A 27,667-nucleotide genomic window follows, 5' to 3' on the forward strand; every position below is an offset into this window, starting at 1 on the left:
ATGATCCTCTTGCAACACGCCGGGCTTCCTCCGCCTAAGCGGCCCTCATCCTCTCCTCCTATGTCAGTGGCCGCCAGGTCTATAGGAGCCTTGCAGCTTCCACCGCAGAAGCCTTTTGGGCAGGAGGCTTCCTTGCCTTTGGCTGGGGAAGAAGAGCCACCTAAGGGAGGGGAACAAGACACTGCCCTGGAGGAGCTATGTAAGCCCCTGTACTGCAAGCTCTGCAATGTCACCTTGAACTCAGCGCAGCAAGCCCAGGCTCATTATCAGGTAAGGGAAGAAAAGAAAAATCAAGCATCTGGTGGGAGAACATTTCAGGGCTCTGCTCAATTCACAGGTGTCTCTGAAATGACCATTTGTGCCTGGAATAATAAGATGGCTAAGTATTTGTTTGGCTAAAAGCACAGTGTTGCTGCTTTAAAAGAAAACATCACTTTTCTTGGAATGAGATTTCTTTCAACTTCCTACACTTAGCTGCGTGGCATCAGTTTATCTGGGGTTTTGTGTGCGTGTGTGCTCAGCTGCTTCAATCATGTCTGACTCTTTGTGACCCTGTGGACAGTAGCCCTCCGGGCTCCTCTGTCCAGGGGAATTTCCAGGCAGGAATACCAGAGTGAGTAGCCATTCCTTTCTCCAGGGCATCTTCCTAACCCAGGGATGGAACCCACATCTTTCACATTTCCTGCATTGGCAGACAGGTTCTTTACCACTGGTGCCACCTGGGAAGCCATCTGTTGTTTTAGGCAAATAAAATCACCTATGCATGTTTGAACCTGTGGTCCTAAGGAGATCAGGGGTTTGAAGTACCGTGTACCATACTCAATTCAGTGTCAAAGTTGTCTGAAAGAATTAGTTTTATAAATATTCTCTTCCAGCTAATGCAGTTTGTATCAGTTCAGAATATTCTTTGTCTGTGAATCTTAAGCTTTTCCTTTTGACCTCTGTCACTGCTCAGGAAAACACAGGTATGTTTCTTGATTGTTTTCTGTATGTAAAATTATATCCTCTTTTTTTGAGAAAAGAGATCCAAGAAGCCATTGAGGCCAAATTCCATTGAATGAAAATATGTTTTCTGGGTCATCATTGATTTGACTATTTATTCTCTGCATGAATATCTGAAATAATAGGACAATATGGTAGAAGGCTGACTGTTAGGAAGATGTTTCTCTGTAACTTCCTTCAAGTTTTCATTTACTCTGGGTATAAGTCTTTGCTGTTTTGTTTAGGGTTGATCTTCAAGGTGGCTAATTGCGTCACTTTGTGATTGTACATCAGAGACATTTTAACGGTGAATTGCTTTCTTCAGGATTTAGGGGAAGACATGTTACTTTTATGGAGTTCCTGTTGTTTGGCTTTATTTTGCCCTCCAACGCAAAGAGTTAATTATATCACCCAGATCTTGGCAAGTGTGGCTGTTGGTCATTGACCAGTGTGTTAGTCGCTCTGTCGTGTCCGACTCTTTGATCATTATTGGTTCGTAAAAGCCTCTTCTGGATTTCTTTCACGTTTCTTTCTTTGTCCCCATCCCCTACTGTCGTTCCCTGTGTGTGTCACTTCCCATGACAATGGTTTGACATGGGTTCTTCTTTTGCCTGTTGTACTTTTCGGTTGTGGTCTGTTAGGATGATCCATGTCAAATTCAACACACAGTGCTATCAATAGCTTTTGTCTTCATTTGTTTCTGTGGAATGTTTGGTTTTATGGCCTACGACTCATGAAAATCAAGCCTGGTTTCTAAAGTTTTGATTTTTAGCTGTTTAAACCATTAACTTGGGAGCAAGTTAATTGTGTGTCATATACACATGTAAGTACCACTTACAGAAAAGTTGTTTACTTTTATGAGGGAAAACTCTTGGGCAATATGTAATTTAAATATATGTGCATGGATTGTACATACACCTCCTGCCTTTTTCCTTCCTAATATCTCTTTGTGACAGTGATGGATGCTTCTGGTTATTCATAGAGTTCAATTTGAGCAGTCATTGGATTATAATGCTTAAACTAGATAAGAAAGAGAACCAGAATTTATTTAGGTTTTTTCTTTTCTTCTGTACTTGTGTGTATGTGTGTGCTGAATATTTTTGCTGATGAGTAAAATATACTTAATTTCAGCTTCCTCAGTGATACAGTGCATATATGAATTAGAAAATATAAGAAAATGGGATTAAATTTTAGATAATCAGAATTTTTAAGTGGAAAAGTTGGAGAAGGACAGCCTGTTCTAGAAACAATTTAAGCAGCCAAGAACTGAGGAAAAGTAGAGTAGGGAAGAAGCAAACTGGTATCTAGAGAGTGGAACCTAATAGAAAACTAAAAGTTTGAGTGTAATAAAAGCCAGTTCTTAAGAGCTCAGAAGCAAAGATTTGAATGAAACCAGTGTTACTGGTAATTCTTAGGGGAAGAAGTTTTCTTCCTCTAAGAAACAAAGCAAGCAGTTCATGTTTAAAAGTACAGAGCGGTTTCATTAGGATAGCTTAGAAGAAAGCTAATCCAGAAGTGACATCTGGATTTCAACCTGAGAGAAATGTCAGCATGCGAGAGTGTGGATCAAAGAGTAGATCAGAATAATAAATACTCAGAGTGTGAACACAACATATGTGGGTGCACCAACATAGAAAAAAAGCAATGTTACCCTGAAAGATACATCAAAGACTATACCAAGGGTACACGAATAGGCTGTGATTTAGGAAGTCTTCTAGAGACAAGGGTAAGACTAATGAGTAAGGCTTACTGAGGACCAGAAATAGGCAGAATGGCAATGATTGTAGACTGATACAGCAAGGTGGCTGATGAGATGATGGAAATAAAGTTTTATTTCAACTCTAAAACATGCTTTGTAATTTTTTAATACTGACTGATACCAAGACCACAGATTCATTATTTTGATTATGTGTGAGATAAAAGGGATCAGTGGTAGCCTATTTATAAGCTAGAAACACATTCATGTGAGGTCATAAATCACAGCTGATTACATTACTCAGAACGTTTTAGTCAGTTGATGGCATTGTTGAAATCTCATAGTTTCAGGTTGCGCAGGGTATTGTAAACAGCCTTCAGTCTGGTTTGCGTGGTGTTTCGGTAGAGACCGCCCATATCATGCTCCAGGAATCCAGGACACACAATGGAAACTGCTCAAAATACTTCTCTTTAAGCTCACTGAGATTTTCCCCTGCCATCCTCGTGTTCCTAAGCTGGGGCTGCCTTAGTGATGACCCTTGCATATCCAGTGGTCATCACAGATTTAGTTCTATTCCCAGGACTTTTTAACCTAGTCAGCTTGCTTCAAAATACCCTTTGCTATGGTTTCATTTTTAATGACGGTACATATTTTTGTGGTTATAATTTAAAGTCAAACCTTTGGAGGAAAAATATGTATTCATTTTATTAAAATCTGTCTGTAGGCTTCAGGTTACTTAGGGTAAGCCAGACATGGAGTAACATAATACTGTTTCAGCAGCATAATTGCCCAGAGAAAGAATCACTTTAGGATAGAAGGTCATTAATAGAAATTTAAAAAGCAAAAAGCACTGGATAAATTTTGCTAAGGCCTCTACATTTTGAAATAACGTCAACCATTTTTCCCTGTTAATTCATGTAACTCGTTTGAAAAAGAACTGGTTATTCAAGGTACATTTTAAAAATCTGTCAACAACATAGATCTCTATTTGTAATATTTAGTAGCCAAACAACAACCTACCATAGTAAGTAGATTAATTTGAAAAACACAGAACCCAGGGGAAAAAAGTAGTTCTAGAATTGAAATACAGAAGATAGTGACCTTAATTCATAATTCAGAGGATACAGCTGATGTTATCCCCAAATTTAAAGTACTGATTTTGGCACATACATTTTTACGTTGATCACCCAGCTTTGGATGATGCCAGCTTTGGATGATGCCAGCTTTGGATGGCATAGTCTCTAATGTCAGCTAATTTTTATGTTTCCCCCCTGCCAAGTTTCCCATTTGATTGTTTTCCAGTTGAACTTGCAGTGTACTGAGAGTGGTCAAAATAAACTTTGTTGGTAGACAGAAGCTCTCTGTGACCCTGTTAGCTGGATCTCACCACCTTTCTGCTTCCCTGTCTCATCGTGCCTACCTCTTGCACGCTTAGTCACTCAGTCATGTCTGACTCTGTGACAAAGGGCAGGCAGATTCTTGACTGCTGAGCCACCAGGGAAGCCCCCTCCCTACCTGGTTTCTTTGCATTTCACAATAGATATCCTTTCTTCTCTACAAGGCTGATTCCTCACCCTGTACTCTGGATTTCATCACCTATCATCCCCTCTTCACCTCAATCAGATTAAAAACATGCTCAGGTTTTTTTCCCCCATGTCAATAAAAATAGCAACAACAACCTTCCCTTTACTTTTAATTCCTCTGTTAGCAGTCTTTCTTTTCTTCTGTCCTTAGAGTTCTGCTGGATATACTTGTAAGTTTTCATTTCCTGACCCACCATACTCTGGTTTCCATTCCTGTATTCTAGTGAAATGGTCCTTTTCAAGGCTATCTGTGACATTAGAGGTGAAATCTAGCTCCTTCTCACGTAGCCTCTTTGTAGCATTGGCACTGGTAACAGCTTACCCCTTAAAACATTTGAAGACATTTTTCTCAAAATAATGCCTATAGAATAAAAGATTTATAATGAAAAGCAGTAATCACCTGTTCTCACTTCCACAGGTATGCCCTACCTTTTCTTCTCTATTCTTCTTTCTGCCTCCCATCTTGGGTTGGCTCTAGTTTTATTTTGACAACATCAAGTTTTTATAACATTTTTGTTTATTCTGTAATCAGATTAACTTTCCTATGCTTGATACTTGCAAGTTGACTCGAATTGTTAAAAATTGATATTTAGCTTTTGTATTATTAGTAGGGAAATGTTGTTCAGTGCAAAGCTATTTCTTTCTTTCTGTTTCCAATGTCGTGGTTCCATACCACTTAAAGAGATGTTCAAATGGATGGCTCTTTCTTGAAAGTCACCAGTTCCTCAAAATCGTTCCCTTTTAGTTTCCTTCAGATGTGTATTATAACTTTGAAATAGCTTTTTGTTTTTCCTTGAGTTTCTCACACTTTCTTAAAAAAAATAGGAGATTCTTAGGCCTTAAAAAAATCTGCTGCTGCTGCTGCTGCTGCTAAGTCGCTTCAGTCGTGTCCGACTCTGTGCGACCCTACAGACGGCCTCCTACCAGGCTCCCCCATCCCTGGGATTCTCCAGGCAAGAACACTGGAGTGGGTTGCCATTTCCTTCTCCAATGCATGACAGTGAAAAGTGAAAGTGAAGTCTCTCAGTCGTGTCTGACTCTTAGCGACCTCATGGACTGCAGCCTACCAGGCTCCTCTGTCCATGGGATTTTCCAGGCAAGAGTACTGGAGTGGGGTGCCATTGCCTTCTCCGTAAAAAAATCTACTAGCTTCTTAATCTTTCTTTTTATTGTTTATAATCCATTTCACTTATCTTCATGAAACCCACTGGTTTCTTGTTCTAATTTGAACCAGATACTTTACATTTGGATCATGACTTCATTGTGTATCTTTTTTTGTTTCCAGTAGTTTTTCATTTTCTCCCTTCTTTTTCTTACATGATATATCTTTATCATATCCTCATTTTCCCCTCCAAACTCTTGATCACTCTATATATTGTGTGGAATCCCCTTTTTGCCCCCAGATCCGTCTGTCTTCGTGCTCCATTCTCAACTGGTTGCCTTCTGAGTTTGCTGCACAGCTGTTAGTTTTGAATTTCTCTTCATTGCTCTATGGCTTAGGTTGCCATTTTCTGAATATGCTTGTGTTCTTTTTTTTAATCTGGTCTTGTTGGAGTACATCTTCACATTACTTGAAGGAAGAAAGGATAAATATAAATGTATATTATAGCACATTTCTCTCTCTTTAAAGTGAAGTAGTAATGAATGGGAAATAATATTTTTCTGAGATACCTTTATGTGTCTAAAAATGTCTGTATTATAACTTCACACTTGACAGTTCAGTTCCAGGTTGACTATTATTTTCCTAAAAAGGTTAAAAGCTATACTGCATTGTGTATGCATGTATACCCATGTGTTTCATTTTGTTTTTGTCTTCCTAGTGTTGCTGAAGAGAAATCTCATTCAGATTCTTATTCTCTTGTGGGTGACCCACTTTAATTTTGGGCTTTTTTTTCTGGAAGTTTTTAGGCTTTCTTTTTTATCCTTGGTATCTGAAGTTTCCCAATGATGGGTGTGTCTCGGTCTGGGTCTTCATTCATTTGTCCCTGTCAGCCTTAGTGGATCCTTTCAGTTTGCATACTCTCATTTCTCTTGAGCTCTGGGGAATTTTCTTTGATATGATTTCCTTGATAATATTCTTCTATATATTTCTCTTTTTTCCCCTGGTAATTGTATTAGCACTATCTTGGATTAGCTGGATTGATTCTTCATATTTCTTATTTCTCCCTTTTATTGAATTTCTGAGAGGTATTCTTGAATTCTAATGCTGTGTTGAATTTTTTTAACTTTGATAATCATAGCTTTAATTTTTAGGGGTATATTGATTTCTCATTATTTTCTTTTCTAGCATCTGTCTTATAGGATATTAGCTAACATATCCTGGGGTCAGACTAGTGTTCAAGTTCTAGTATGAAATCCTTACTGGATGTATGGTATTGGAAATATACCGTAATTTCTCTGTGCCTCATGAAGATGATGATGATAATGATGATACTTATCATACCTGCAAGTTAGTAGGTATAAAACATTTAGGACAGCTCCTAGTACTTGAGTAAGTCCTTAATTGTGTTTAGTTGTCCTCAGGTGCAGTGAAGCAGGGTGGTATGGACTCTGGGACAAGACTGTTCTCATTTCTGGCATTTACTTGTGGCTTTGGGCAACTTTTACTTTATTTTATTAACTTTTAAATGTGAATACTTTTATTGTATAAATCGCTTAAAAATTTCTGCATGCACCTCATCAGATTCCCACAATATTAATATTTTATATACCTATAGTATAGTTATCAAAATCAGGAACTCAATACTGATAACAACAATATTATCTGCTCTACAGACTGTTTTGTTGTTGTTCAGTTGCTAAGTCATGTTTGACCCTTTGGGACCCCATGGACTGTAGCACCTCAGGCTTCCCTCTCCTTCACCACCTCTTGGAGTTTGCTCAAACTCATGTCCATTGAGTTGGTGATGCCATCCAACCATCTCATCCTCTGTTGTCCTGTTCTCCTCCTGCCTTCAATCTTTCCCAGCATCAGGGTCTTTTCCAGTGAATTGGCTCTTTGCTTCAGGGAGCCAGAGCATTAGAGCTTCAGCTTCAGCATTGGTCCTTCCAATAAATATTCAGGGTTGATTTCCTTTAGGATTGACTGGTTTGATCTCCTTGCATTCCAGGGTAGTATCAAGAGTCTTTGCCAGCACCATAATTCAAAAGCATCAGTTTTCCAGTGCTCAGCCTTCTTTATGGTCCACCTCTCACATCCGTACATGACTACTGGAAAAACCATAGTTTTGGCTATACAGACCTTTTACATTTCATCAGTTGTTTACTAATGTCCTTTCTCTGGTTCAGGGATTCAATCCTAGATAAATTTTTGCATGTGGTGTTATGTGTTCTTTAATGTGAATGGGTTAAATTTTTCTATGCTTTTTACTATCTTGCAATTTTTGAGAAGTTATTTTGTAGAAAGATCCAATTTGGGTTTGTTTGTTTCTTTCTCATGATTGAATTCAGGTTATGTGGTTTTTTTTGGACAGGAATAACACAGAACTGATGTTGTGCTTTTCCCATTTTTTCGTATTGGAAAGGACTTGATGTGAATATTTCCATCACTGCTGCTGTTAACTTTTGATCACTGATTAAGGTGGTGCCTGCTGGGGCTCTCCTTTGTAAAATTACTGTTTTTCTTCTTATGTTTAATAAGTATCATGTGGGGAGATACCTTGAGACTATGTGAATATTTCTCATTCTATTTTTACATAGCGATGTACATAATAGTGATAATAGCATCTATTAATGATTTTTCCCTGCAGTAATTATTACCGTGGTGTTTGCCAAATGGTGATTTTTCTGCTTCAATCATTCTTTCTATATTTATAGTTAGAATTTTACTTTAGTGAAGAACTTTCCCAAATAATTAGTATCACTGTGGATTGTAGATTCTTATATTAATTCAGGGATATAAACATTTACTATAATTTATTTTGATGTATTAACTGTCTCACATTTGACCAGTGTGTTTCCCTTCAGGCTGGTGCTTATGTTCATTTGACATGTCCCCATTATTTTTTGTGTAGTTCCTTACTTTCTGACAATACAAAGTATTCCAAGATTTTTTGGTACCTTCCCCATGTCAACCATTTCTTCAAGGAGCCAGTTGTTTTTATTTTAATTGGAGAATGGTATTTAGAGACCAAAATCTGAGTGTTGGGTGTGCCTTTTGGTACTCGAGTGTCATTGCTTCTAGATCTGCTTATGGCAGAGCTAGTTATATATGTATCATTATACACAGTACACACATTGACACACACAAACATGTACACACTCACAGTACACATAAAGTAATTCTGGGATTGATAATCTATGTCCTTTTGGAAAATAAGCATACTAATGAGAGGATAATATTTATGTCTTGTTCTTTTGGTGTCTAGCATTATAGTGTGTAGTCAAAATACTATTTTACAAAGTTACTTAGATTACAAAGATGCTGCTCTGCTGGTGTTGTCCTTTGTAAAGTTATTTTTCTTCTTGTGCTTAGTTAGTATTATGGGAGAGATACTTTCAGACTGACTATGTGAATAGTTTTTTCCTTTCTCTCCTCCTTTGGTGTGGTCATGTTATTTTTTCATACAGTTAGGCTTATTTTTGTTTGTACTTATTTCACTTTGGGTCTTCCCCAATTCTTGTTGACTTTGATTCTTTTTCTAAGCCTGTAGAATGTTAATATAGTTCTAAAAGTCAGAATCATACAAAAAGGTATATTTACTTAGAGTTTTAATTCATTTTTATTGGAGTATAGTTGCTTTACAATGTTGTGTTAGTTTCCACTGTACAGCAAAGTTAATCAGCTATATGTATACATATATTCCTCTTTTTTGGATTTCCTTCCCTTTCAGGTCACCACAGAGCACTAACAGAGTTTCCTGAGCTATACAATACGTTCTCATTAGTTATCTCTTTAATGCTTAGTATCAATAGTGTATGTATTTCAATCCTAATCTCTCAATTCATCCCACACCCCTGCTCCCCACCTGGTGTCCATGTGTTTGTTCTCTATACCTGGGCAAAAGGTATATTTAGAAAGGTGTCACACTATATCATCTCATGTACTCCTTTTTCATTTTTTTCTTATTTACACTATTTTATGTGATTTTACCATCCTGTTCAGTTATTTACTGTTTTACTACCTGATTTGTCAGTTTTTAATGGTATCCCAGCTGTTGCCTATTACAGAATCAATGAGCTTATTCTACTTTCCTTTTCACATTGCATTGTGTCATAATGTATATTTAAACATTAATGTTTCACTGTCATCTTCACCTTTTTAGTGTTTGATACAGTTCAGTTCAGTCTCTTAGTCTTGTCCAACTCTTTATGACCCCATGGACTGCAACATGCCAGGCTTTCCTGTTCATCACCAACTCAAAGAACTTGCTCAAACTCATGTCCATTGAGTTGGTGATGCTATCCAACCATCTCATCCTCTGTCATCCTTTTCTCTTCCTGCCGTTGCCTTCAATCTTTCCCAGCATTGATAATTTAAACACATGAAAATACTTAACATCAGTCCTTTTGCTGGTTTCCCCAGTCATTTCTTGGGTGAATGAAGTGTTAATAGATTTTTCAAGAGTGACTTTTAAGTACTGAATTCCTAAGGTCTTGTGTATTTAGAAATATTTTTATAGTCTTTACATTTGATACAGGAATAGTTGGCTGGGCATAAAATCCTTGGTTCACACCTTTATTTTTTAAAAAAGGCTGTTCCATTATTGCCTTGCTTTGTGTATTGTCGACGCCATTCTAATTCCTTTGCCTTTGCAAGTTATTTGATCTTTTTGCCTTGAGAGTTTAAGAGGACTTTTTTTTCTTTTCTTTGAAGTCTCATACAGTTTAAAAGATCGACTGCAGATTTGATTGTTCTGGATTAACTTTCCCAGATACCTGGCATGCCTTTTCAATATGTAGATTCAGATCTTCATTTACTTTTGGACAATTTTAGACACTTTTGAACAATTACAGTTTCAAATGTTAGTTCTGTTTGATTGTTTGCTTTTGCTTTTCTTCTCTGGGGACTCCAGTTTTATATAAGTCATTCTTTTTTTACTTGTCTTCCACTTCTATTGCTTCCTCTCTTGACCCTTTAAATTTTTATCATTTTTATTTTCTTGACTGCTTTTCCATCTTTCTTCAATACCTCTTACTACATTTTCATTTGAGTCTATTCTTTGACAGTTGGGTTTACTCCTCATTTTGGATATAAGTACCTTTTACTTTGTAGAATTTAATTATCCTTTTCATTTCGGTGGCTCAGAGGTTAAAGCATCTGCCTGGAATGCTGGAGACCCGGGTTCGATCCCTGGGTCGGGAAGATCCCCTGGAGAAGGAAATGGCAACCCACTCCAGTACTCTTGCCTGGAGAATCCCATGGAGGGAGGAGCCTGGTAGGCTACAGTCCATGGGGTCGCAAAGAGTCGGACATGACTGAGCAACTTCACTTCACTTCATTTCTCATTATATTTTGCCTAATTTTTCTTTGTACATTTTGAATTCCTGTTTCAAGGTGATTTTTTAAAAAATATCCTCAAAGTTTTGTTTGAATATATATTTAATTCTGTTTGGAGTATTGTTTTCTTTTGTTTCTTTTTGTTTGTTTTGGAGGTGTAACTCATTTGCTGAGATGTATTTTTTTGTAACTTTGTGTATAATTGATTTCTTTTTGTGTATTCATTATGTGGGTTTTGGGTAGTTTATGAGATTCATAATTCAGTGGCAACCTCTTCTATCACTGTAGCAAAGTCCAGTTCTTTAATAATTTTTTTTTATGGTGGTCAGGAGAGTGTTTGTATGTCCTCTGATTTTTTTTTTTTTTTATTCATTTTTGACTGCACTGGGTCATTATTGCTGTGCAAGGGCTTTCTCTAGTGGTGAGCAGGGGCTACTCTCTAGCTGTGGCACGCACGACCTAGAATGTGTGGGCTTCGGTAGTTGTGGCTTGTGGGCTCCAGAGTACAGGCTCAGTAGTTGTTGCACATGGGCTTAGCTGCTCTGAGGTATGTGGAATCTTCCTGGACCAAGGATTGAACCTGTGACTCCTACAATGGTAGGCAGATTCTGGGCCACTGGACCACCTGGAAAGTCCTGACTTCTGAATTTTGCTTTGTTCTTTCTTGTCCTGAGGATGCTAACTTTTCCCATTTTGCTTCTCTTCCTCTTCACCTGCTTGTTGCCAAAGGGTGCCTTTCCCTTCCTTTTTGCCTTTTTCTCTTCTAAAAGCCACTTTGAAGATAGCCAGTTCAGATCATGTGTACATTTAAGTCCCTGTCCAGCAGTCGGTGGCTGGATCATGCTTTAATATTTATAAAGCTGGGGGATTTACTTTCTCTGGTGGTGGTTATAAAGCAATCTTAACTTTATAATCTGGCTGCAAGCTTCTTCTCGGTGTCCTTCAGTTTTTGTTGGCCTGCTCTCGCTTGTGGCAGGAGCATGAGTGATTACTCATTGGGATTTGATGTCTTTTCTTTTTTGCTTACTGTTATTTTGTAGTCTGGGCATTCTGTGGCTTCTAGTTGTATGGAGGGCATGGATTTTGTGTTTTGTTTTTCTTATTGTTCTGTGTTGTTTGTGGGGGATGTATGGAGAAATGCAAATCTAGGCAGCCTCTATGGAGCTATCTGAAAATTCTTGGGTAAATGATTAACTCATTGAACTTAGTTTCCTAATGTGCAAAATGGGGACAATAATTTTACCTACTTGTTAGAGATTTCATAATGGTTAAATGAGATAATATTGATAAAGTGTTTAGAACACTTTTACCTGTCACGTGAGTGCTCAAAATTGTTAGTTGCCATTGTTATCATTAATGTATAGATGTAATATTTGCTCAGATACTGCTGTAGATACTGGTCTGGAATTAAATGCCTGACACTATCTAAGGTTGATCCCTCCTGTAATCCTGTGTACCTCATTTTCTTCTGCCTTTTTATGGACTATGGCTCTGTAACTGTGCTGTAGTTCCTGCATATCTGTTCTTTTGTTTGACTGACTTCCTCCTGTTGCCATGCAAACAAGCCTAAGCCATCTTAAAAGTTTTGTCCTACTGATTCATTTCCCCTTCTAACTCTGTACTCTTTCTCTGCTCCATGTCGTAGTAGAACTTGTCCGTATAGCGCCTGTATTGGTTGTCTCCATTTTCACCTCTCCCATTCTTTCCCTTCATGTGGTCTTTTATACCCCACTACTCTACTGGAGTGGTTCTTACCAAGGTCATTCTTTATATTTGTTATATCTGTATCTTTTCAAATCCAGTGTTACTTCTCTGTCCTGACCTGGCAGAACCACTCCTTTTTTTGTTATTGCTGTCTTAAAATCATTTTGAAGCCCCTCAGACATAAAAATATTTGAAATAATATAATGGAAATGTGTATCTGTCATGTAGCTTCTAGAATGAAAAGCTAGAGTCGTCTAGCTTCAGTTCAATTGGACTTGTGCCTTTCCCAACTAAGCTGCTCCTATCTGAAAGGTCAGTTTTCATTCCAGTCACAAAGAAAGGCAATGCCAGAGAATGTTCAAACTACCAGACAGTTGCACTCATCTCACATGCTAGCAAAGTAATGCTCAAAATTCTCCAAGCTAGGCTTCAACAGTATGTGAATAGAGAACTTCCAGATGTTCTAGCTGGATTTAGAAAAGGCAGAGGAACCAGAGATCAAATTGCCAACATCTTCTAGATCACAGAAAAACCAAGAGAATTTCAGAAAAACATCTACTTCTGCTTCATTGACTATACTAAAGCCTTTGACTGTGTGGATCACAACAAGCTGTGGAAAATTCTTCAAGAGATGGGGATACCAGACACCTTACCTGCCTCCTAGGAAATCTGTATACAGGTCAAGAAGCAACAGTTATAACTGGACATGGAACAATGGACTGGTTCCAAATTAAGAAAGGAGTACGTCAGGGCTGTATATTGTTACTCTGCTTATTTAACTTGTATGAGGAGTACATCATGCGAAAGGCTGGGCTGGATCAATCACAAGCTGGAATCAAGATTGCAGGGAGAAATGTCAACAATTTCAGATATACAAATGATACCACTCTAATGACAGAAAGAGAAGAGGAACTAAAGAGCCTCTTGATGAAAGTGAAAGAAGAGAGTGAAAAAGCTGGCTTAAAATTCAACATTCAAAAAGCATAAATCGTAGCATCTGGTCCCATCACTTCATGGCAAGTAGATGGGGAAACAATGGAAACAGTGACAAAGTTTCTTTTCTTGGGCTCCAAAATTACTGCAGATGGTAACTGCAGCTATGAAATTAAAAGATACTTGCTCCTTGGAAGAAAAGCTGTGGCAAGCCTAGACAGCATATTAAAAAGCGGAGACATGAATTTGCCGACAAAGGTCTGAATACTCAAAGATATGGTTTTTCTAGTAGTCATGTATGGATGTGAAGATTGGACCATAAAGAAAGCTGAGTGCCAACAAATTAATGCTTTTGAACTGTGGTGCTGGAGAAGACTCTTGAGAGTCCCTTGAATGGATAGCAAGGAGATCAAACCAGTCAGTCCTAAAGGAAATCAGTCCTGAATATTCATTGGAAGGACTGATGCTGAAGCGGAAGCTCCAGTACTTTGGCTACCTGATGGGAAGAACTGACTGATTGGAAAAGACCCTGATACTGGAGAAGATTGAAGGTAGGAGGAGAAGGGGATGAGAGAGGATGAGATGGTTGGATGGCATTACTGGCTCTTGGTTGGATGGCATCACTGGCTCGATGGACATGAGTTTGAGCAAGCTCTGGAAGTTGGTGATGGAGAGAGAAGCCTGGTGTGCTGCAGTCCATGGGGTTGCAGAGTTGGACACGACTGACTGACTGAACTGAACTGAACTGAGCTGCTTTTATGCTCCCAGATGTAGCCACTATACTAAATTGGTATTTTTGTCCCCCACCTCCCCTCCCACCACATTTTTGTATTTTTGCTACATATATATCTTCTTACATAAAATGTAGTGGTTTCATATTTTAATGCTCATATTAAAGTGATTATGCCTACATATCTTCTTTTCCAATATGTTCTTTTTATTCAGCATTTTGTTATCTTTTTTGTTGTCACACAGGGCCTAGTATTTGTATTTTAATCATGGTATAGTGTTACATTGAATAAACAGACTACAGTTTATCCATTATCCTGTAGTTGGACACCTAAGTTGTTTCCACTTTTCAGTAGTTACAAACAGTCCTTCTGCGAACAGTTCTCATAGGTCAGTTAGTCAGTTTGGTCAGACAGTCCTCTCTGACTTTTGGCAACCACATGGACTGCAGCACGACAGGCTTCCCTGTTCATCACCAACTCCAGGAGCTTGCTCAAACCCATGTCCATCGAGTCTGTGATGCTACTGAATCATTTCATCCTCTGTCTCATCCTCTTTCTCCTCCTGCCATCCGTCTTGTGCAGTATCAGTGTCTTTTCCAATGAGTCAGTCTTCCCATCAGGTGGCCAAAGTATTGGAGCTTCAGCTTCAGCATCAGCCCTTCCAATGAATATTCAGGACTGATTTCCTTTAGGATTGACTGGTTTGATCTCCTTGCAGTCCGATGGACTCTCAAGAGTCTTCTCCAACACCACAGTTCAAAAGCATCAATTCTTTAGCACTGAGCTTTCTTTATGGTCCAACTTTCACATCCATACATAACTACTGGAAAAACCATAGCTTTGACTAGATGGACCTTTGTCAGTAAAGTAATGTCTACTTTTTAATAAGCTGTCTAGCTTGGTCATAGGTTTTCTTCTAAGGAGCAAGCATCTTTTAATTTCATGGCTGCAGGCACCATCTGCAGTGATTTTGGAGCCCTAGAAAATAAATTCTGTCACAGTTTCCATTGTTTCCCCATCTATTTGCCATTACGTGATGGGGCTGGATGCCATGACCTTTGTTTTCTGAATGTTGAGCTTTAAGCCAACTTTTTCACTCTCCTCTTTCACTTTCATCAAGGGGCTCTTTAGTTCCTCATTGCTTTCTGCCATATGACTGGTGTCATATGGTACCACTGGTGACAGGTTATTGATATTTCTCCTTGCAGTCTTGATTTCAGCTTGTGCTTCATCCAGCCTGGTATTTCGCATGATGTACTTCTCATATAAGTTAAATAATCAAGGTGGCCATATACAGCCTCGACGTACTCCTTTCTCAATTTGGAACCAGTCCGTTGTTCCATGTCCATTTCTAACTATTGCTTCTTGACTTGCATACAGATTTCCCAGGAGGCAGGTAAGGTGGTCTGGTATTCGCACCTCTTGAAGAATTTTCCACACTTTGTCTGTGATCCACACAGTCAAAGGCTTTTAGTATAGTCAATGAAGCAGAAGTAGATGTTTTTCTGAAATTCTCTTGGTTTTTCTGTGATCTAGCAGATGTTGGCAATTTTATCCCTAGTTCCTCTGCCTTTTCTAAATCCAGCTAGAACATCTGGAAGTTCTTGATTCACATACTGTTGAAGCCTGGCTTGGAGAATTTTGAGCATTACTTTACTAGCTTGTGAGATGAATGCAACTGTGTGGTAGTTTGAGCATTCTTTGGCATTGCCTTTCTTTGTGACTGGAATGAAAACTGACCTTTTCCAGTCTTGTGGTCACTGCTGAGTTTTCCAAATTTGCTGGCATATTGAGTGCAGCATTTTCACAGCATCATCTTTTAGGATTTGAAATAGCTCAACTGAGATTCCATCACCTCCACTAGCTTTGTTCATAGTGATGCTTCCTAAGGCCCACTTGACTTCACATTCCAGGATGCCTGGCTCTAGGTGAGCGATCACACCATCGTGGTTATCTGGGTCATTCAGATATTTTTTTAGTATAGATCTTCTGCATATTCTTGCCACTTCTTCTTAATATCTTCTGCTTTTGTTAGCTCCATACCATTTCTGTCCTTTATTGTGCCCATCTTTGCATGAAATGTTCTCTTGGTATCTCTAATTTTCTTGAAGAGATCTCTGCTCTTTCCCATTCTGTTGTTGTCATAGGTAGATCCTTATATGTATGTTTTGTTGAAGAGATCTCTAGTTTTTCCCATTCTTTTGTTCTTATAGGTAGCTCCTTATATATATGCTTTTGTTTGGAATACCTGAAAGTAAATATCCTGGGTTATAATGTATCTAATTAGACTCTTTTTTGGAAACACCTTGTTATAGACTTCCATAATGCCACAGTTGTCTGGTTTCCATTTTACTTCATTATCCAGACATTCTCAATCTCTTTTTTCTGGACCCTCATTCCCTAGGCTCTTTTTTCTATCTTCCCATTTCTTATGATCTTTATTAAATGCAATTCAGTCATGTAACTGCTATGCTTAAAGCCCTTCAGAGCCCCCTGCTGCCTCTAAAGTCCAAGGTCTATATCATTGACAAAACCATACACAATTAGCTCCCCATGTATATCAGCTCCTACTTCTTTTCCAAAGGATCCTGGAGACCATCTCAAGCAGATGGCCCTTTCCTTACACTGTTCCTCTGTTAACAGTTTCTTTCCCCTCATTCCTTCAGTTCAGTTCAGTTCAGTCGCTCAGTCATGTCTGACTCTTTGTAACCCCGTAAATTGCAGCATGCCAGGCCTCCCTGTCCATCACCAACTCCCAGAATTTACTCAACCTCATGTCCATTGAGTCGGTGATGCCATCCAGCATCTCATCCTCTGTCATCCCCTTTTCCTACTGCCCCCAGTCCCTCCCAGCATCAGGGTCTTTTCCAATGAGTCAACTGTTCCCATGAGGTGGCCAAAGTATTGGAGTTTCAGCTTCAGCATCAGTCCTTCCAATGAACACCCAGGACTGATCTCCTTTAGGATGGACTAGTTGGATCTCCTTGCAGTCCAAGGGACTCTCAAGAGTCTTCTCCAACACCACAATTCAAAAGCAGTTCTTCAGCGCTCAGCTTTCTTCACAGTCCAACTCTCACATCCATACATGATCATTGGAAAAACCATAGCCTTGACTAGATGGACCTTTGTTGACCAAGTAATGTCTCTGCTTTTGAATATGCTATCTAGGTTGGTCATAACTTTCCTTCCAAGGAGTGAGTGTCTTTTAATTTCATGGCTGCAATCACCATCTGCAGTGATTTTGGAGCCCCCAAAAATAAAGTCTGACACTGTTTCCACTGTTTCCCCATCTATTTGCCATGAAGTGATGGGACCAGATGCCATGATCTTCGTTTTCTGAATGTTGAGCTTTAAGCCAACCGTTTCACTCTCCTCTTTCACTTTCATCAAGAGGCTTTTTAGTTCCTCTTCACTTTCTGCCATAAGGGTGGTGTCATCTGCATATCTGAGGTTATTGATATTTCTCCTGGCACTCTTGATTCCAGCTTGTGCTTCCTCCAGCCCAGTGTTTCTCATGATGTACTCTGCATATAAGTTAAATAAGCAGGGTGACAATATACAGCCTTGACGTACTCCTTTTCCTATTTGGAACCAGTCTTTTGTTCCATGTCCAGTTCTAACTGTTGCTTCCTGACCTGCATACAGGTTTCTCAAGAGGTAGGTCTTACCTGTCTAGTAAACTTGCTCATTTTAGAAGATAACTCCTAATGTCCCCCTTTCAGGGAAGCTTTCCTTGGTACTCTCAGGCAGAAGTAAGCCTTCCCTTCTCTTTGTTCTCTTAGCAGTTTGTTCCTTATTTCCACTCTAATAGTGATTTGTTCAGCCAACAAATATGTAGTGATTGCCTGCTATGTGTTAGAAATTGTTCTAGAAATTGGGGCTAGAGCAGTGCACAAGATGGACAAGGGCCTTATTTTCAAGGAGTCTACATTCCAGAGGGTAGGAAAGAGAAAAAAATGAGCAAACAAACATTATTTCAGTTATTTATAAGTGGTGCTATGATGAAATAAAACCAGACAGTGTGGAAATGTGATTCAGTGTGTGTGTGTTGGGTGGGGGAAGTGTTCGTCAATAGGGGTGACACCTCAGATTGAGTAAGATGCTGTTTGATGTTGTTTGAATTGAGACTCGAAAGGTAAGGAGGAGCCAGCCTTGAGACTGGAAAGAACATTTTAAGCAGAAAGAATAGCAAGTGCAGTGGCCTTAGAGTCGATGTGTTTGGCATGTTTTAGGTGCATGTGTTTGGTTGTCAGGCAGGAACATAATGAGGAGGGGGCCGGGGCGCTGTGTGAAATAAAATCTGAGAAGCAGACAGGGCCAGATCAAAAAGGGCTTGCAGGAAAGATTCACTGATTATAGCTTAAGGGTAGTAGGAGGCCACTGGAAAATTTTAAGTGAGACAGTGACTTATCAGTTTGGCTGATATGAGGAGAATACTAGAAGGATGAGAGGAACCCCAGAGACCGTTAGGAGTTGTTGCCTACCACAAGTGAGAAGAGTTGGTAGCTTGGAATACTGTGGTATTTCAGTGTCCATGGAAAGAAGTGGAATGACTTAGAATATATTTTAGAGGTAGGCTGACAGGACTTGCTGATGGGTTGAATGTGTTGGCTTTGAGGAGGGGTGGAATCAAGGAAAGGACTCCTTGGCTTTTCTTGAGTAACTAGGTGGAGAGTAATGTCATTTACTGACATGTGGATGAATGGTGGTGGTGGCAGTGATGAGATCATTCTGTGGTGCGGAGGGAATTAAAATTCATGATTTAGATGTTTTAAGTTGGATATGTCTCTTAAAGGGCTTTTCCATGTGGCACAGTGGTAAAGAATCTGCCTGGCAGTGCAGGAAATACAAGAGATGTGCATTCAATCCATGGGTCAGGAAGATCCCCTGGAGGAGGAAATGGCAACCCATTCCAGTATTATTGCTTGGAAAATCCCATGGACAGAAGAGCCTGGTGGGCTACAGTCCATGGGGTCACAGAGTCGGACACAGGTCAGCACAGCACACACACGCACGCACGGACGCATGCACACACGCATGCACGCATGCGCGCCTCTTCAGGCTGCAATGTGTGGACAGCAAGGAGGCAGTTGGCTATATGGCTCTATTGTCTTAGTCTGTCTTACGCTCAAACAACAAACATCTCTTTCTCACAGTTGCAGAGGCTGGAAGTCTGAGATCAGGGATGGGTGGGTTCTGAGGTGCTCTTCCAGACTGCAGACAGCCAATTTCTCCTAAATCCTTATGTGGTGGAAAGCAGACAAGGGAGCTCTTTGATATCTTCTTTTAAAGGCAGTAATTAGACTCTACCCTTATGACCTCATTAACTCGCAAAGGTCCCATCTCCAGCTACCATCCCATTGGGATGTGATTTCAAAATAGGAATTTTGGAGGGACATAAGCAATCAGTCCATAACAGGGATAGTGATAGGTAATTTCAGGAATCAGCAACTTACTGATTGTATTTTAAAGCTATGAGACTGAGTAAAATAACCTAGGGTTTGTGTATGGAGGGCTGAGGGTAGTGCATTGGACACTGCAGCTTTTAGAGAATGAGAGGCTGGGAGGTAAGAGGGAGTCATAGAACATGACAGAAGGAAGGAGTGTCAATAGTATCGTGCTTCTTAGAGTTACAGTATAATAAAGGCACAGATGTGATCACTAGATTTGACTCCCTGGAAGTCACTGTGATAATGGTAAGAGCACCTTTATGGCATTTCAGGGGCCGTAAGGTGGAATTTCACTCATTTCCTTTAACTACTTACATATTTGTCTCCTCCTCTAGACCATATGCTAGCTAGTCCGTTTTATTTCTAGGGTTTAACATATATGGTAGATGGTATATAAATATTTGCCTACATGTTTGGTTTTTACCATGTAGTTTAAAGAAGAATATACAGTTTAACCCTCATTTAGGAGGCTTTTGGACTCCCCTTCCCACCAGTTTTTATCAGCTCAGCCATAAACTTGAGAATGATAAAGGAAACATGATGAGAGAGGCAAATCCATTTTAATAGAGGTTCACAGTGTATCCTGAAGCCATCATGCTGTATGAAAAAGGGCCTTGCTTTGGATTTAGAAGGCTTGCCTCAAGCTGCGACCCCACTGCTAGGCCTCGTGAAGGTGTCGGAAGCAAGTTCTCTATGCTGCCTGGATTGCAGTGTCTCAGCTGTCATATATGGGTAACATTAACGAATTCCTCTTTCAGGATTTTTATGGGTGGCACATGAGCTAATGCCCAGGAGAGTTCTTTGTAAGTAAAAAGATACTCTGTAAGTGCTATTTTTGTAAAAGTAATTGGATTATCCATTTCATTACTGTCATAAAATTCATATTTAGGCAGTGGCATATGATGGCAACAAGTTGGGAGAGGACACAGATCACTAGAAAATGGTTGTTTTCCAGAAATATATAGGAAATTAATGTCTTTTGACTTTGTTCGCTTATCTCTCCCAGATGAATTTGATCGTTCTCTCAGAGTCCAAGAGTAGTCTGCTACTTTAAGATGTAATAATCAAGTCTGCCTACTATTTACCCCACTGTTGCATGTCTCTGAAAGAATAACATGTATTTATTTCTTTTTTATTAAATATGTTAAATCAGTCTGATACATCTTCCTCACAGTAATTACTCATTTCATTTTACTTCTAGGGTAAAAATCATGGTAAGAAACTTCGAAATTACTATGCAGCAAATAGCTGTCCTCCTCCTGCCAGAATGAGCAATGCAGTGGAACCTGTGGCTGCTCCAGCTGTTTCAGTCCCTCCACAGGTAAGACTGGCGTGTCAGGGTAGGAGCTGTCCTGTGCACAGGTGGTCATGGATGATGTTTGTCATCTGTGTGTCCATCAAGGTACAGCTGAGTCAGCACCCCTAAAACGCCCTTCTTGGTGCTTTTAGCTCATTGATAACTGGATTTAATGCAAAAATTCATGACTCCGAAGACTTCTCATTGGATTTTGTTATGGTTCATGAAATGATGAAACAAAATTATTTCATGAGGCTTTCTGTATGCATAGTTGAAAATTCTGGGTTAAATGGTCCTGAATGTCTACATAAAGCCCTGAATGAAAAGAAAGATTTTTAAACATTTATCTCGATTGTGATCAATCCTACTGACTTTATTTTTTTTGATGTGGACCATTTTTTAAAGTCTTTATTGAACTTGTTGCAATATTGCTTCTGTTTTATGAATTTTTTTGGCTATGAGGCATATGGGGTCTTAGCTTCCCAACCAGGGATCAAGCCTGTGCTTCCTATTAACCACTGGACCACCAGAAAAGTTCCCCCATTGACTTTATATGTTGCCTTCCCGCAGGATCAGTTTCTTGAAGCTGCCCCTTTCTTACTTCTGTACAGAGAGCCTGTATACACTCTTCCTGGACTTCGGTGTCATGGCCCACACTTGAGAGCCAAGTTCCATAGGTGTCTGGGGCAAGATATTCCTGCACGTTAGTACTTGCTGCAGTGTGGATTCTAATCTGTCTTTGAAGTATTATTTTTTTAATAGGTCATAAATGTGTGTGCTCAGTGATCAGTCTCTCAGTTGTGTCTGACTCTTTGAGACCACATGGATTATAGCCCGCCAGGCCCCTCTGTCTATGGCATTTTCCAGGCAAGAGTAGTACTGGAGTGGGTTGCCATTTCCTTCTCCAGGGGATCTTCCCAACCCAGGGATTGAACCCATATCTCCTGGATTGGCAGGCAGGTTCTTTACCACTGAGCCATCAGGGAAGCCCCTTAGGTCATAAATAATAATAACTAATAATCACATTGATCTCTTACTATGCCAGGTACTCTGCTAAGCACTTTTCAGACATTACTTCATTCAGCCCTGGGACGAGGGTGAGATGAGGGATGTACTTTACTTAGGCACAGAATTTAAGAGGGAGCTAAAATACTCAGTGATCAAGATAAATAATGTGATATTTTTAAAATGCACAATTTAATGTGAAAAAGTCAGTGGTGAACAAAATGGCAAAAACACTAAGATAGGATAAGTGTTACTGATTTTCCTTTTGCCTTAGGCTGCAATATGGTTTGGCATGACACTGTTGCTGATCCTGTCTTTATTTAAAATTTTGATATTTTGTTTCTCATTGATTTTTTCGGCTGTGTGGCAGTTTTTTTGATTTGTGAAAATATTCCACTAAGTATTTTTTCATCCTGATTGCTAAGTTTGATGCTTCTTTATATTGGGTGCCCATGGCTCCTTCCTTGCCTCTTTCTTGGCCTGGGTCCTAACTTCATTTAATGCTTGCAACAACTCAGAGGTATTGACTTTTTTCTCAAAGTGTAATCCATGGGCCAGCAGCATCAGTCTCACTTGGAAGTTTACTATAAGCCCAGGTAAGCCAAATGACTTGGAGAAGGCAATGGCACCCCACTCCAGTACTCTTGCCTGGAAAATCCCATGGATGGAGGAGCCTGGTAGGCTGCGGTCCATGGGGTCGCTGAGTCGGATACGACTGAGCGACTTCACTTTCCCTTTTCACTTTCCTGCATTGGAGAGGGAAATGCCAACCCACTCCAGTGTTCTGGAGAATCCCAGGGATGGGGGAGCCTGATGGGCTGCTGTCTATGGGGTCGCACAGAGTCGGACATGACTGAAGCGACTTAGCAGCAGCAGCAGCAGCAGCAAGCCAAATAACTTGTCTGTGGTGTTACAAATTTTGTAAAGTGGGGCAATGATTTTTCTTGACCTTGCACCTCTACTCCTAAACACCATGGTATAATTTTACTTTTCTGATTGTCAGTCCTTATGATGTGGATAGCAGTATCCACTGTTCTTCTATCCTCCTGAATTTGTGGGGTAAATGAGATATGTTAAAAACAGAATCAGAGGACAGCAGAATACACAGAGAGATCTTCAGGCTGAGGAGTTTTCCCAGTGCCAGTTCTTGAAGGCTGCTCTAGAATTGGATGGCTCCTTCCTGTTAGAGACTGTTTTCAGCTGGTTCCACCCTCCTGGGCAAACAACCGTGGGCTTCTTTCATAGCACAAAGCTTTATGATTTTTGAACACAGTTATCCTGTCCCCAGAAAATCTTCTCTTCCAGGTGAAACAATGCTGTTTGCTTCAGCTGGTCCTGATATGATACACTTTCCAGATTCTTTATTCTATATTTAATTCTTTAGCCAAAATCTAGTTTGGTGTGTTTTGTTAATCAAGCAGTAGTTAATTGAGTGTTTACTATTTTCCAGGGACCGTGTTAGGTTTCCCTTAACACACTGTTTCCCAACCTGAATACAGTTGTCTGCACCTGCTGGTTATTTCCCCCGAATTATACTGTATCTGTGGTTTCCCTGATGACTCAGATGGTAAAGAATTTGCCTGCAATGCAGGAGACCAGGGTTTGATCCCTGGGTCAGGAAGATCCCCTGGAGAATTCCATCAACAGAGGAGCCTGGCAAACTACAGTTCATGGAATCCCAAAGAATTGGACACAACTGAGCAACACACACGCGCACACACATACACACAAACACACAACTGGGCAACACACACACACACGTGTTAGCTGCTCAGTCGTGTCTGACTATTTGCAACCCCATGGCCCGCCAGGCTCCTCTGTCCATAAAATTCTCCAGGCAAGAATACTGGAGTGAGTTGCTAGTTCCTGCTCCTACACATACTATATCTGTAGCTAATTTATAGACTCTGAGGCTAGAGGTTTAGTTTTTAATACATATCTGTGTGTCACTTTTGCATTAGGTTGCAAGCCCTATATATAGTAGGCATTTAGTATGTGCTTGTTAATGGATTCTGGGAAGACTTTTTCTCTCTGGTAATGTGAGTTTAGACCTTACCTGTGCTGCCCTCAATCTTCCTTGCTGGGTTTTTAAACTTCTTTTCTGAAATTTCTTTAGTGAAAATGGCAATGAGGTATTCATCAGCTCAATACACAGGTGATTGTAATGCAAAACTACAATTAAGTGTCTCTCAGCCTTTTTTTCCTCTTTCTTTCTGAAACGAACCATTTCCTGTCCTTATAAAGCTGTGCTCATGGTCATGCCATAACGGGTTATTTTTCAGCTCTTAGAAGGAAGGAACTTTGAGAAGAAGAGAACAGAGTCCACACTTTAAAGCCTTGTTTGTTGTGTCTTTGCTGCCAGGTGGGCTCCTTTAAGCCAGGAGGCAGAGTGATCCTGGCCACCGAAAACGATTACTGTAAGCTCTGCGACGCCTCCTTCAGCTCTCCGGCTGTGGCCCAGGCTCACTATCAAGGCAAGAATCATGCCAAGAGGCTGCGGCTGGCGGAAGCTCAGAGTAACTCATTCTCGTAGGTATTGCCGTTTTCTCTTAGGCCAGAGTGTTATGTGAGACTCACTGTCTCCAGAGAAAAACAGTTGAAAGGGAGCCTTGTTTAGAAGTCTCACTCTTTTAAAATGTCTCTTCTCCAGAGACTCCTCAGAGGTCGGTCAACGGCGGACCCGGAAAGAAGGGAATGAATATAAGATGATGCCTAATAGGAGAAATATGTATGCAGTACAGAATAATTCAGGTATTCTGTGGCTTTTCACATGCCTTGGCTATGTTTTGCAAATGGTGTCCATTATTTTTATTTCCTTTAATGGTAATAGATAGCCCTGAGAATTTGGGATTAGGTTTCATTTTGTGAAATTGGTCTAGTGGCTTTTCAAGTTGGTGTTTATTTCAGGTCTTATTTATTTATTTCCTATTTAATATTATTTATTTTGATTTTATTTAATTTTTTTTACATCAAGAATATGACTTTATTTCAAAGGACCAAGAATAAGAAATGAGTTAAATGGAAAGGTGATAGATACATCCTTGGGTTCTAAGACCCAAAATGCAACTTTTAAAAAAGTTGAAGTATATTTGATTTGCAAGAATTGCACATAACCGAGTCTATGTTTTAAAGTGTCTTATCTTAGTGCCTTTATGTTACTTATGGTATTTGCCAGCTGAGACATTTAAATGTAGTATAAAAATGAAATATTTGGTTTCAAGCTGCACCACATTAAATCCTCAGTTATTAGGGAAAATAAAAACGATAGCAGTGGTGTTTAACCAGGGGAGTGACTCAGATTATCTGGGGAATTTTTATAAAATACACATGGTTGAACCATGACTTAGAGATTTTCAATCAGTAAATTTAGAGTGGGACTCAGACATGTATGTGTGTTGCAAATGCTTCCTCGGTGATTGATACATACTTTTAGTTCAGAATTACTAGTTGATAGGAATATTTTCTGCATTTTCTGATCATTTTCAGTAGGGAGAGTAGTCCTTCATCCTTTCCCTATCCCAGCCTCCAGTGCACACACGTATGAGCAGAGGTCACCCATGTGAACAGTAAAACAAACAGCAACAAACTGATTGGAAAGGCAAAAGAAGCATAGAAAAAAGGGACATATAGAACACAATGTAATAAGTCTCATGAAAGTCTGAAACATTTATCATTGTTGCAATAAATGTAAACTTAAAGTCCCAGTGAAAAGAAAATTGTAAGATTAGATAGAAAATATTCAGTTGAAATGAAGGAAGCTAAGCTGGCTGTCTTAGCATACATAGATTTAAAAAAAAAACAATGAAAACCTTTAGGACAGAAGGCCATTTAGATTTATGTTCTTGGATCAGAGTACAAGTAAATAAGATGTCAATAATATTAAAAATGCAGAATTTTTATGTGTTTGGAAGTTTTTAAACATTTCTAGTACTGCGATTCATGGGGTCGCAAAGAGTCGGACATGACTGAGCGACTGAACTGAATTGAACTGAAGTAACTCTCTCGCCAAAGAAAAAATCATACTGGTGATTGAACATTCTTAGAATCAAATTGTAATACAAATGTATCAAAATCTGTAGCATGTAGTCAAAGTAACATTTTGAGAAAAGCCTTCAGTTCAATTCAGTAGACTCTTTGTGACCCCATGAATCTCAGCACTCCAGGCCTCCCTGTCCATCACCAACTCCCGGAGTTCACTCAAACTTAAATCCATCGAGTCGGTGATGACATCCAGCATCTCATCCTCTGTCCCCTTTTCCTCCTGCCCCCAATCCCTCCCAGCATCAGAGTCTTTTCCAATGAGTCAACTCTTCGCATGAGGTGGCCAAAGTCCTGGAGTTTCAGCTTTAGCATCATTCCTTCCAAAGAACACCCAGGGCTGATCTTTAGGATGGACTGGTTGGATCTCCTTGCAGTCCAAGGGACTCTCAAGAGTCTTCTCCAACACCACAGTGCAAAAGCACCAATTCTTCAACTCTCAGCTTCCTTCACAGTCCAACTCTCAGCCTTAAATGTTTATTATTATAGTAGGAAAGCAGAAAAGTATTGAGCTAATGGTCCAACTTAAGTCAGTTATATAAAAAAAGAAAAGAAAATTATCAATAATTCCACCAACATTTTTGTGTGTATTACTTCTGTAAAATGGAAATGTGATCATATTTTGTGATATTCTTATTCAGTGTAATGGCATATTATAATCAAATATTGTAATTACAGAATTTTCTATAGCATTGTTTTTAGTGACTGTTCAGTCTTTCATTACATTCATTGCTATGATTTTTTTGAGTTGTATGTTTGGATCTTTCCTTTATCCTTACCCTCCCCAAAAAACTTTTATAAACTCTAGTTAAATAAATGTCCTCATTGATAAATCTCTATGCCAAAATTATCAACATTTTCTTAGTGAAATTCTTAGAAGTGGAATTTTTGGATGAAAATATTAGCATAATGATATAACTTTTGACATAATGCTTAGAAATGAAAGTGTTTCTAAAATTATATTCACTTTTTAGAGACATTGCCATTTAGAGTTTGGGTTTGGCTCTACAGTAACATTTCTGGCAATAGTTGGAGGAGTCATTTTAGCTTTTTAGACTGAACCTGTATAAAATTGTAATTTAAAAAAAACCATTAACTTCCCATTTTTTTCAAACTAGGAATCTGTGAATTTTATGCTTGGAGGTTAGAATTACAGATGACAGTGATGATTGGTCAGACCGACATTCGCTTAGTGGGTATCTTGAAGGGAATATGTTGCTCTTTCTCTGTTTCAGCAGGTCCTTACTTCGGTCCCCGCTCTCGGCAGAGAATCCCCCGTGACCTGGCCATGTGTGTTACTCCAAGCGGCCAGTTTTATTGCTCCATGTGTAACGTCGGGGCTGGCGAAGAGGTGGAATTCCGGCAGCATTTAGAGAGCAAGCAGCATAAAAGCAAGGTGTCTGAACAGCGCTACAGGAATGAGATGGAGAACCTGGGCTACGTATAGTGGTTGCCATATTCAGATAGAGCAGCTTGTCCTGCCTGTTGCTCGCCTTCTCTCAACATGCCCTGCTTTGTGGTTCTTTCGATATGAGTACATTCCTCTGCTTAATGTTAATACACGTAACCTGCAGTGGTACCATAAGGTGTCAGAATTGGGGAAGGAAGAGAATGTGCTTAAGTCATGATGCTTTTTCAGGTCAGTTGTGTTGAGCTGCTTAAAGCCTGTGACCTACCTACCCCATGAGACATACCTTTTTATCTTAACCAAGTTCTGGTCAACTAGTAGCCTGACCACTTAGAGCTTTAACTATTTAAAAACTTCATATTCTTTTACAGTGTTAGTGTTATGTATTGTTAAATAATTTCA

General features: G+C 39.5%; 1 protein-coding gene across 2 annotated transcripts; it reads left to right on the forward strand.

Moving 5' to 3' along the window:
• ZMAT3 (zinc finger matrin-type 3) lies at positions 1-27,304 on the forward strand. 2 transcript variants are annotated; one of them, XM_068987519.1, is made up of 5 exons: positions 1-270; positions 20,719-20,838; positions 24,182-24,348; positions 24,470-24,570; positions 27,093-27,304. In XM_068987519.1, exons 1-5 carry the CDS (start codon positions 1-3, stop codon positions 27,302-27,304), a joined length of 870 nt encoding a protein of 289 aa, XP_068843620.1. The 2 variants fall into 2 exon arrangements, with proteins under 2 accessions (XP_068843620.1, XP_068843625.1); XM_068987524.1 differs by having other exon boundaries at positions 27,096-27,304.
• Positions 27,305-27,667: the final 363 nt, after the last annotated feature.

The sequence above is a fragment of the Capricornis sumatraensis genome, chromosome 1 (assembly GCF_032405125.1).
Source record: "Capricornis sumatraensis isolate serow.1 chromosome 1, serow.2, whole genome shotgun sequence".
In the NCBI taxonomy this organism is placed as follows: domain Eukaryota; kingdom Metazoa; phylum Chordata; class Mammalia; order Artiodactyla; family Bovidae; genus Capricornis; species Capricornis sumatraensis.

What these genes read in the sequence shown, in the direction of transcription:
- ZMAT3 (XM_068987519.1), top strand. Translation starts at nt 1, where the DNA reads ATGATCCTCTTGCAACACGCCGGGCTTCCTCCGCCTAAGCGGCCCTCA. An exon ending in AAGCCCAGGCTCATTATCAG is followed by an intron (nt 271 to 20,718) that starts GTAAGGGAAGAA and finishes TTTTACTTCTAG; the next exon opens with GGTAAAAATCATGGTAAGAA. An exon ending in TGCAGTACAGAATAATTCAG is followed by an intron (nt 24,571 to 27,092) that starts GTATTCTGTGGC and finishes TCTCTGTTTCAG; the next exon opens with CAGGTCCTTACTTCGGTCCC.